Source organism: Syngnathus leptorhynchus, chromosome 12, assembly GCF_054491065.1.
Source record: "Syngnathus leptorhynchus isolate UIUO chromosome 12, UIUO_Slep, whole genome shotgun sequence".
Classification (NCBI taxonomy): domain Eukaryota; kingdom Metazoa; phylum Chordata; class Actinopteri; order Syngnathiformes; family Syngnathidae; genus Syngnathus; species Syngnathus leptorhynchus.
This window is the reverse complement of record NC_141206.1, coordinates 3,080,610-3,092,206: the sequence shown is the minus strand read 5'-3', so window position 1 is coordinate 3,092,206 and position 11,597 is coordinate 3,080,610. Positions and strand designations below refer to the sequence as shown.

General features: G+C 39.6%; 1 protein-coding gene across 3 annotated transcripts in view; it reads right to left on the bottom strand.

The window, feature by feature from the left end:
* Positions 1-1,054: 1,054 nt before the first annotated feature.
* The window catches only part of cacna1bb (calcium channel, voltage-dependent, N type, alpha 1B subunit, b), a 115,799-nt gene continuing 105,256 nt past the window's right edge, over positions 1,055-11,597 (bottom strand). For 2 of the 3 annotated variants that reach the window (XM_085927121.1, XM_085927120.1), the window contains exons 45-48: positions 10,593-10,631; positions 8,307-8,569; positions 6,189-6,411; positions 1,055-4,886 (exon numbers count right to left, since the gene is read on the bottom strand). In XM_085927121.1, the coding sequence (XP_085783247.1) occupies positions 4,335-4,886; positions 6,189-6,411; positions 8,307-8,569; positions 10,593-10,631 (1,077 nt within the window). In that variant the 3' untranslated portion in view covers positions 1,055-4,334. The remainder of the gene's footprint in view (positions 4,887-6,188; positions 6,412-8,306; positions 8,570-10,592; positions 10,632-11,597) is intronic. The other variant, XM_085927119.1, reaches the window with a different exon arrangement.

Here is an 11,597-nt window from a genome sequence, read left to right as displayed (position 1 = left end):
CATTTTGACTGTGCAGGAGACAGTCGAGTAACAGATCAGGCAGCGAAGGATTGAGACACTTTAGAACCACTCTGCAAGTACATTTCCATTTTTTCGGAGGGGGGACTGGTAGAAACGGTGACTTTCAAGTCTGTTAGGTTTACACATTGGTTGTGCAAAGCATCAGAAACACAACAAGCTAATTATTGAAGTCATTGATGTATTGAAGTCAAACTTCTTTTTTTTTTCATTTTTGCACATGCACATTTCTTTTAAGAACATGCAGACAGGAAATGCCCAATGGGGAAGACATAGTAAATGACAACAGAAGACATTTGGCACCCTATTCAAGTTTGAGGTTGAAAATATCGTCTCTCTTTGAAGCACAAATCCAACACATGCTTGAAGCCAAAGTGAGTGACAGTCAAAGAATGAGTCAAGTGGTACTGACGCAGCCAAAATCGCAACACAATTGGGTATGATAAACAATGTATGATTTCTGGTGGTAAGGTTTGGATATGACAAAATGTGATATCACACCCAAAAAAATAATTGTCTTGAGGAGGTGCGCAAATTAGCACCAATTTCGAAAGGAAAAGGGAGAGGCAAAGCAGTACTATTAGCGGCAATGACGGGACACCACATCTGAGCAATCAGAGGAAAGACTCGACCTGCACTTGTAGAGCACGACTTGATATGTCGTCCAAACTACACCACGAGTCAGGGAGCAAGCAATTGTTTATAAAAAAATAAATAAATAAATAAAAAAAGCGAGGAAGTTGTGCTTTTGGTGAAATAAAAAATCTGTATTGGCCGACGATCCCCAACTCTCCTCAAGCTGCCCCAATTAACATGAGTTCAATATTTTGTCATGTATGTTGGCATTCACCGGATTAAAAAAATAGTAGTAAAATGAGCTGTTTGTGATTGTGTATAAAATGCAGTCAACACATTTGTTCCAGTAAGAACATCACTTAACCGGTAAATGTATATTCTTTCAGATTATGTTGGTACTTTTGTACTAATAGTTGTAGTAGGTTAGTACAATTTATAATAATAGATAGTCGCTTAGTAGTTTCTAGATTATTATGATTAATATTATTAAAATCCATGCAAATCTTTGGTTTGCCCTTCGCATTGGTGTCACTCTTCACATTTCATCAACTTTGCTGAGCAGAGCTCTTCAAAAATGAAGCTGATTAAGATTTACCTTTGCTCATTAATGCCGCAAGAGCGCTTTTAAGTATCTTGGCGGTCATAAAAGTGTCAATCGTGACATTGCACAACATTTATTGTATGTTGTAATTGATGACTTTGCACTCAAAATATGCACAAGTGTTCCTCTGTATGTTAATTTAGGATTTATTTTATTCATTTTGGTTTTGATGTTATCTTTAGTATTTATTTATTTATTTATTTATTTATTTATTTATTTATTTTTATTATGCTGGTGCTGGTATAGGCTCCAGCACGGCCGCAACCCTCGTGGGGATAAGCGGGTCAGAAGATGAATGAATGAATGAATGAATGATTACAGCTTGTTGACTGTTTCCTATTAATAAAGGTTGTGAAATGGCATGTACTATGGTCACTTTGCATTTACGACACATTTGGGAGGGGGAGAAGTGGGGTGGAATTTGAAGGTAAAATTGCGTTAAGGGTCTCAATTTGCTCAGACTGTATGTAAATGCGACAGTAAAGCACAGGGAACAGATATAACGTTCATCCAATTTTATGTACCCATAATGACAATTTAGGCGCTAAACAACAGTCATTGCAAGGGAAGGCAGCGATAGATTTAAGAAGGGTGTACAGGCATGCAGCATAAACAACCCATAGTGCCACATTCAACCTTTTTAAAGAAAAAAAAAAAAACAGTTTGTCTGTGAAACATTTTTTAGGTCTTGGCAGACATGTAAGTACCCAACACACACAAAACAAACAAAAAACAAAACATTGGCTACATGGCTCTCCAACAAACCCTAAATTCCTTGACAAAACTGCCCATTCATAAAGACTGCATCCTTCCTAATAGTACCAAAGAATTTGCAACATATGTTTAAAAACTCAAAAACAAATGTGGTTTTAGTGGCAAGGGATCAGTAAGGAAACAACAGATGCAGTGTGCATGTAGTAAAAATACATTAGGAATGTGCCAGGTGGGCCACAGATGCCTTCAATCTTCCGCACACCACCAACGGAATAGTGGCAATCCAAATCCACAAAACAAAACGGAATATATACCTTTAATTGCACACTGAATCCGGAAGTAAGAGGCCTTACACATCATCATCAATCCATCTATTTTATACAGCACTTGGCTAGCCCTCATTGGGTGACTTTGGGTAGGAGGTGGGGTACTTAAAGGAACATGCATGCTTTTGACATGTAAGAGGAAGCTCGAGTACTCGCAGAAAACCCACGCAAGCGCCTAAAGAACATGCGCTTCACACAAGGAGCAGGATTGAGGAATGATATTTTCTAATCAAATGTTGTTATTGTTGTCTAATCTTTGGTATACAGTGATCCCTCGCTACTTCACGTTTCGTTTATCATGGCTTCACTACATTGCGTATATTTTTCCCAAATTAAAAAACAATTTAAAAGTCAAAATAAAACTTCTAAATTGAGGAAACATGTGTCTGACCTTTAGGACAATGTAGTGTTGCTCCAAATGTTCGTTAACATTCCTTTAAAAGTCCGTTTTCGCATGTTAGCACGATTGCGAATTAGCATCTTTCCACAAACTCGTTAGCCTGCCCAGTACTTCTTGTTAGTGACCGTACTTCGCGGATTTCACTTATCGAGGGTGGTTTTTGGAACCAACTGTCCGCTATAAATGAGGGATTACTGTACTTAGTTCGTCAATACTTCAGCAGTGGTCATTTTATTGGATTAGGGGTTACAAGCCGATTACATACTAAGTACTGCAAAAGGCTACCAATTTGATACACACTTCTGAAACAATATTTGCTCAAATGACATGTTTATGATTTCTCACAATAATTACCAACGACAATTTAATAATGTAGTGAAAGTATAAATATCAATAACCAACAAAATGCGAAAAGATGATTACTATTACAACATATCTAGTAAATCATTGTGACCACTGTGACTTTAAAGAGCAGTTTTTTAGGTGCACCGATTGTATAGAAGGTATTCCTCCATTCCTCTCTTTTGTCCATCCAGTGGGCATGATAGAAAAGTATTAAGAAAAGGATGAGAAATAAAACAATAAACCAAATATGAGGTTCACCTGTTAGAGCCAGAACAAACAAACAAACAAAAAAGTATGTGGCTTTTTTTTTTTTTTAAAAAGAATCAGCTCTACTGGAGGACATTTGTTTCTGACTTGAGTTACAGTTTAAAAAATGGCACTTTTGTCCTTTTGGAGACTGTTTCCTACCAATGGACTGGCAGTGTGTTTGAAGAAGGCAAATGCTTAGCACACACCCTTAAATAAAGTACAGACACAAATCGACATGTTCAAGACCTCGGCATGCACTACATCGCTGACTTTGGATCTTCAGTTTGGGTTCACCAACTACAGGACTCAGTATATAAAAATGTTTTTCTGGATTTTTTTGTTTTGTTTTTATCTAGACCATTACAACAGATCCAAAGAGCTTTAAGTTGTCCAGTATTCCTCACCTGTGCACATGCTTGACTGTGTGTTCAACACAGATCATCCACTCAAGAAGCCAGACTACTGCTCACATCTTGTAAAATGAGGCACTTAGTATTCGGCCACACGTTGTAAAATTGTTGTCCAAGTCCCTGCGTGCACCCCCAATTTGAATAAAGCTTGGCCATGAAAGTGGCTCCTTTGTTTTTTTGCCTCAAAGGGACACTTGCTGATCTATGCATTAATCAGAAAAGTTCCAAGACCGACATAAGATCATCTTGGTTGATCATGACTCTATTCCATCAGATGTTTGGTGCTAGCAAGTTCAATCTAAACTTCCGCCTTATTTGTCAAGACAAAATAAAGCATCCAGGGAGATCAAGAATGAGGCATTTGGATTGTAAAACATAGCTTTTCGAAATTTGGGCTTTTAAACTTCAACACCACTGGCCAAGGCAAAATATTGAAGGGTCTTCAGAATCATTTTGTAGGAAGGGTTAAAAAAAGGTTAGAAAAAGTCATCACTCTCTATCCTTCCACACTTCTCTGTGTTGGAAGGAGACACTTCAATGAACCCCTTTAACAGCACTTTCAACTGGCTAGTTTTCACTTTACCTCAATCCAAGCCTGCTAGCCTCTGACCAGCTCACGCGACCTGACAAGAGCAACACAAACAAGCTGCTCCTTCATCAGTGGACAGGAAAACCTTCTCGAGTATCTAAGCATGTTAGCACCAGTCCTCATCCTCTCTCTCCCTGAGGTTTCCTGTTCCTCTACTGTTTGACGCTGAATTTACCCCAAAGGTGAAGTGGTACCCGTTAGGTACCACATCTGCACGCTCTTGTGTGGCCGCCGCTGTGACGGGCACAGCGGCAGCATCATGGGAAGATGAGGTGGTTGCTGAGGCGCCAGCTCTGGCAGAGTGCGATAATACTTGGCTGCTAACAGCGTCCTGGAAGTCCTCCATGTCTTCCAAAAGCGCTTGTTGAGAAGCTCCGTGCAGCTGATGGGCTAAATTTGGATCAGAACCAATGCAGGTCACAGGTATCGGGGAGCGGTCAGTGTCCCCGTGCAGGCGCTCGTGTTCTGAAAGGCCACGGCTGACACGAGTGTGGTGTCCAGCCATCGTGGTGCTGGCAGCAGAAGAGAGGGGGGAGGAGTTTGCGGTCTTGTAGGCCACGGCAGGACGAGGCGTGAGGGGTGTTTGGGGGAGCTGCCTGCGACCACGACCCGATGTGCTTGAACCAGATGGGGCGGCTTTACCCACAGTGCTACCATACTGAAGGAACAAAATAAACAAAATAAATTATCTGATGTAAATAACATAATTGGGAAAATGCAAATGTGTAATTTATACAGAATGAAATTGAGAATCCTAGTACTGTGGCTCGTATGCAGCGCCAAATTAACATAGTATAGTTTTAAATTGATTTCTTATCACCCGACTACATTTACAAAAAAGGATGAAGGATTCAAGATGCCAAATATTGGTGCTGATAATCAGACAATATTTGGTCTATCCTTAGTTTAGAGTTTTTATACCTCAGTTTTAAACCTCACACACATTCTAAACTCCAGAGACTCTTGAGCACTGGTGTCAAACACAAGGCCCGGGGGCCAGATTTGGCCCACCACATCATGTTAGCACCAGTCCTCATCCTCTCTCTAATTAAGGTTTCCTGTTCCTCTGCTGTTTGACGTAGAGTTTATCCCGTTAGGTACCACATAGGCACACCCTTGTTAGCTGGAGGTTTGTTTTTAACCGATGTACAGCACTTTGAGCTGCACATTTTGATCAATCAACGTTGGTTGATTGATATTATGTGGCCCCCAAAGACTAATAATGTATGTCAAATCAATGTTTCTTGTTAAAATACAAAACATGTAAGTAGTCTTCCCTTTTGATAAAAAGGAGATATTGCAATCATTTTTTTTTTACAATTTTACTGTCAAAATGACTGACATTTTTTTGTGTATCTGAATCTGTTGTGCATGTGAGGATCTGAAAGTCCATCCGTTTCTATTTAAGTCATTAATGGCCCCATGAGGGAAATCATAACTATGATGTGGCCCACAACAAAAATGAATTTAACATCCGTGTTCTGGAGTGTGTGGCAGCCGTAAAACCTTTGAAAAAAATTAATGGTTGCTCTATATCAGGAGTGGCCAATACGTCGATCGCGATCGACCAGTAGTGGCTTGGCAATCGACGTATTGGCCACCCCTGCTCTATATAGTAGATTTTTTACAGTTTACAGTTGCTGGAATGTAAGCCACAAGATAAACAGGTATTTATGGGACTGTGGCATCAGTACACCTTAAAAGATGTATCATTTAAAACTAACAAAGAAAAACTTATTTGGAGATTTTGTATTGAAATCTATTTCAGTATGGAAATTAAATTGGACTGTAAGATGTAAAAAACATTTCAACAATGTTATTTTCTCTGGTCACTTTACCTCACAAACGTCTATAATGTTGCTTAAACGACACAAATGAGCATGTTTGTTTGGATTTATGATATAAATAAGTGAATGCATGTTTCAGGATAAAAAATTAGACTTCATTGCAATTAACTCACTTGTTTAAGGATGGCGGTGTCTTGTCCCTCTCCTGGAGATGTGGATCGGCTTGGACCGGCTGACTTTGCGTGGCTTGTCTCTCTGGAGCCGTAACGCTCGCAGGAGTAGTAGCGTTGTTTCTCGCCTGCAGAGGAATGATGCCTTCTCTCGTGCGGGCGACTGCGGTCACGCTCCCTCGCTCGTTCTCTAGACATACCTTCGGCCGAGGGGTCTGTCAATGAAAAATAGACAAAGTCACAAAAATGTAGCTTCATCTTTCTCTGTTCTTTGAAAGTAATCCAGTTTTTTCTTGACCTAACGCAATAGTCTAACTTTGGTTATTGTGGTAAAGCTCCAAAAACGTGTACTGTACATATTAAGGGTGACAACGATTCACTCAAACCCCGATTCAATTTCAGGTCCCGCTTTCAATTTTTATTTTTGTTCATTTATCAGTTATTTTATAACCAAAAGATGTTTTTATTTTAAATGTTTTGGGCTTGTTACAAACAGTAACATATTGGAATTGATTTGTTTTCCAAACCATAAATTCACAAACATAATTTGAAAAAAATACTTCGCTAAACTTTTGAGCATTGACAAAGACAATTTGTTCACACCTGTAGTTCATCAGTATGTTTCTGTGTTTGAAACCAATTAGACTTCATGGGGATAAAAAATTAGTTAACTGGACAAATAGATCAAATAAACGCAAACACTTTCAAATCTAAAGACTGGACACTGCAATGTAAACAAACGTATGCTTGAAATAAAGCCATCAACGTTCAGTGGAATTCTGTTGGTTCAAAGCTGGACTTAAATGTTTTTGTTTTTTTCCTGGAAAGCTCCCCGAATGGTCAAAAGGTTGGTTTGTAGTCGGTTCAGCGATGTTTATCACGTTTCATCCCTCCCTAAGCCTTAAGATTGGGTAGCAAAATGCAGTCGGGCTGGATGTTGACTTGGATTTTTCATCTTGTGATTTTGACTTTGCTGTGAATTATATTACATGGATGAGTAACAAAACATTCTGCTTCTCAAGGAATTGGCCTGGGAATAGACAACGACACAAAAGAAAACAGATGTCCCAACAACCTTTGAGTCTGGGCTGTACACATCTGATGTCCAGTTGTCCTATTCACAAACAAGTGTAAATGAAGTCCTGAGTTACTGAGGATCACCAAGCGGATGATGGCGGTGGTCATTTCCAGGCGGGTGTAATCGTCTCTGCCAACATACCAATGACTACCTGTGATGACAGAATGCCACCTTCTTCTTTTGCTCCAAACATCCCTTCGAGGTCACTCCCCTCACCGCGCCTTCATATAATGCATAAAAGAGCCTCTGTCTCATGTCTTTCCTTCCTGGTAAATGCACATCCCCATTTGCAAAGACAAAACCAGTAGTGTTATACATTGGGAGGTGGGCGGGAGGAAACGAAACCATTCAAAAGCCTCAGCTATGACTGGCATTTGGGACAAAATGCTGCATCACCTTTGACCAACTTGACAATCAACTGGACTGACATTCTAAAATGTTATCACATTATTAATCCTTAGTCAAACCTAATTTTGACATCTTAAAATGACACAACTGCTCTAACACTAATTCCGGTTTGTCCCATTTGTCACACGATTAATTCACAATCAACGTGTAGTTGCAGTTTTGTAAACTGAATTACCTTCTCATCTGTTTTTTTCCCCAAATGTAAGCATTTAAGCATTTGTTGTAGAATACAAGAATTTCATATAACATAAATACAATACCACCTGTTTGAAAACTTGGCGTATGCTGTTGAAGTTTATTGAGTTGTTGAAGATGTTGACATCCATGTTGTGGTCCCGCAGGACAGCCGTGCTGAGTACAGCCATATACTGTACATTCTACAGCGCTATAAATTTACTCAACAAATGCAGACCACACAACCTGTGTAGTAATGAGCACTGAAGCACGGCAAAACTGAGAAAAAGGATGGAACACCTTTTATAGTCTGTTGATTTAAAACAATGTGCATCTATTCTCTTTTAGCTTGAGCTTCTTCTGAAACTGTTGACCTGATCAATCTTGAGATTACAGGAATCAGAATTTCTCTGACATGAAAAAAAAAAAAAAACAGAATTACTTTCTATATTTTTGACTTACCGACAGTACTTGGCGGCTGCACCGATGTAGCTCTATCCAGCGATTTCTGCTTTTTCTCTTTGTCCTTGTCCCTACGTCTGTGGCAGCGGTGGTGGTGATGGTGATGATGGACTCGGTCCTGGCCTTGGACTGCTCCAGATCCTGCTGATGATTGATGTTGGTCTGGTTGTATCAGGTTATAATCCTTAAGAATCACTTCCTGGTTGTACTGTGGGGTCAGCGAGGAAGCTGAGCGTCTTATGGGACTGAGGTCAACAATTGGCTGGAAATGGAAACAAAGCAGCAGTAAGGAGACTGTAGAGTGATGGTGTGTCAAATCGTGACATTAACCAAAGCACTTGACTGGATCATGCCAATAATCACACCACCAAAGATGGAAGCAACTTTTTGTTCAAAGACTGTTACACAACATGTTTTATTCCTTTATCTGTTAACCTTCCTAAAAAGGCTGGAGAAGAAAGACCTTAAATCCTTATCATTACATTGGACAGTGGACTAGGGTATTAGTCAACAAAGAACAGGATGGGTAATGGTGATAATATTACAATTTCTGGCTCGCTGCTTGGGAAGAGTACCAAGATTAATTATCACAATGACACTGTTTCCTCACAAGGACAAAACACCTAAAAAAAAGCAAAATATTCAAATTAAGGTGTTTCGTTATTGTTCGATAGCAGAATGTTGTATTTTTTTTTTGCTAATTGGCTACTGTCTCAAAATGTATCAAACTGGCTTGGTCAGTTCAGAAAACCCTCATAACAAAATTGATATATATGCATGTTTGTAAGTCTTGGAAAAGCTCTCTCCACTGGCGCACTATCAAGTTATGGATTTTTTACCCCTTCATATTTATGTTGATTATACAATAACTGACTGAGTAAAACATCTCAACTTCGAAGGAAGAACTAATTGGTCTTCAATACACAATAAGCAAAAAAATATTTCCAAGCTACCTAAAAGTGAATCTGTTGTATACCAAGATATTTATAATACACCAATTAATTTGTTTTTCCATTGTTTTGTGCAATTTGAGTTTCTTAATTTATACTTTATCCATCCATCCATCCATCCATCCATCCATCCATCCATCCATCCATCCATTTTCTATACTGCTTGTCGCCACGGGGGTCGCGGGCGTGCTGGAGGCTATCCCAGCAGTCATCGGGTAGTAGGCGGGGACATCCTGAATCAGTTGCCAGCCAATCGCAGGGCACACAGAGACGAACAACCATCCGCACTCGCATTCATACCTAGAGGCAATTTGGAGTGCTCAATCGACCTACCAAGTATGTTTTTGGGACGTGGGAGAAAACCGGAGTGCCCGGAGAAAACCCACGCGGGCACGGGGAGAACATGCAAACTCCACACAGGGAGGGCTGGAGGTGGAATCAAACCCACACCTTCCTAACTGTGAGGCAGACGTGCTCCACCAAGCCGCCTGATTTATATTTTGTAGTCATCTTAATTTGGGGGTTAGAGCATGACTCACGTTGACTCGTTGAATATTACAAACACATATTACACACACACACATATTTGAGTCATTTTCTAATTCTATGTGTCCCTACTCCAGAGTACCACAATTGGAGACATTCTTGGACAACAACAATACAACACAGTGTACAAGTCCTTGTCGCAGGAATGTTGTCGTAAAATGATGCCATGAAAATGCACAGACACAGTGTGACAAAATTTAACAATAAACTTAAATGTTTTTTTGGTTTTATGTACCAAAAGAAGACGATATAAAGAAAGGCCAGACAAAGTGATGAGTCAAACAAACACTAGAGATGAGAAAATGAAGCTTCAAATTTTCTTCATGAACCAGTTGACTCCTTTAGATAGCACTCTATGTTCAACATTGGGCTGGAAATTTCTTAAATCACTTTATTTAAACCAACAGTGCCATTTAGAGGAAACAAAACTACAACTAGTTCATGAAGCAAATTTGAAACTTCAGTTTTCCATCACTAAAACACACAGATTTACAGAAAACTACAGGGCTGCTATTTTCATACAAACACAATTTTATAGAACAGAACTGTACGACTGCAACCCGCTGTTGACAGCTAGCGACGTGTGCTCAAAATGAAATTGCTTGATGATTTTGTTGCATGTATCATTGTATGTAATCTAGATAATAACGCTGCATATTGCATATGGTTCACTTCCTCCATGAGGATGCAAACTCTGCACTGAGATGATAGAAGCTCACTGGCATAAAAACAGACATTAGAAAGGACAAAGGAGAGGAAAAAAGAGGTGGCACAACAGGTGGTACATACTGCCAGGTAGGTCCCAGGGGCGTGGCGAGGGTGGCTCCGCTATCAGACAGCACACACAAGAGGGAGGTGGGCAAAATGTTAGCAATGGGCATCCAAATTAGGAGAAAGCGAAGACAGAAGAAGTTAAAGGTTGGCACTAACCCATTCATTTTTCACCAACATTCTATAAAAACATCGCAATCACTTCAACTTTAACAAGTAGCACAGGCAGTTTGTTCTTACAGTTCTGGCATAGTTTCCCATCATAGAAACACATGTTGCATGTTCTTTCACTAGCACTAGGACTATGACCTTCCATGTGTTGGGTGGAACGTAAAACACATGATGTACATAATATTACATGTGACCCAATGATCAATTTGATATATGTGTCTATACCTTGGCTCTGGCTCGAAATCATTTTATTTACATGCATAATGCCAACCTCCTCTTCCAACAAGCCAAAAAGCAACGTAAGAAAAGTGCATGTCAGGTGATGCGGGAGAGTGGGGAGGACAGCGAGCGGGAGATAAACTAGCAACAACTGGATATAAACCCTGGTTTAAATAAATAAATAAATAAATAAATAAATAAATAAATATCCATAAAAAGCTACTGCAGTTCACAGAATGATATTGAACAATTTAAATTGATAAGTTGACAGAAAATGAGACGTAAGATGCTTTAGCAGTTTTTTGTGATCAAAACTTGGAAAACGGTATTATGAATATTTGTATGTTTTCGGGCCTCCTATGTATCAGTCAAGTCTCCATTAGTGCGTTATAGGAGAAAAAGAAATCCTGGAACTGGCCCTGCATGCTGAACGTACTGTACGAGCTCCTCTGGAAAAAAGTGGAGGTAAAGTAATGGCTTGGGCTTGCTAAGATTCTTCTGTACGAATTGTTGGGTTGGGCTGTGTTGTTTGATTTCCATCATATTGCAGCCACTTACAATTTTGGTGACGTCAATGGGTTACAGGCTTTTTGCAGTTACTGCTAGCAAAGGACGAATAATAAAAAATAATTA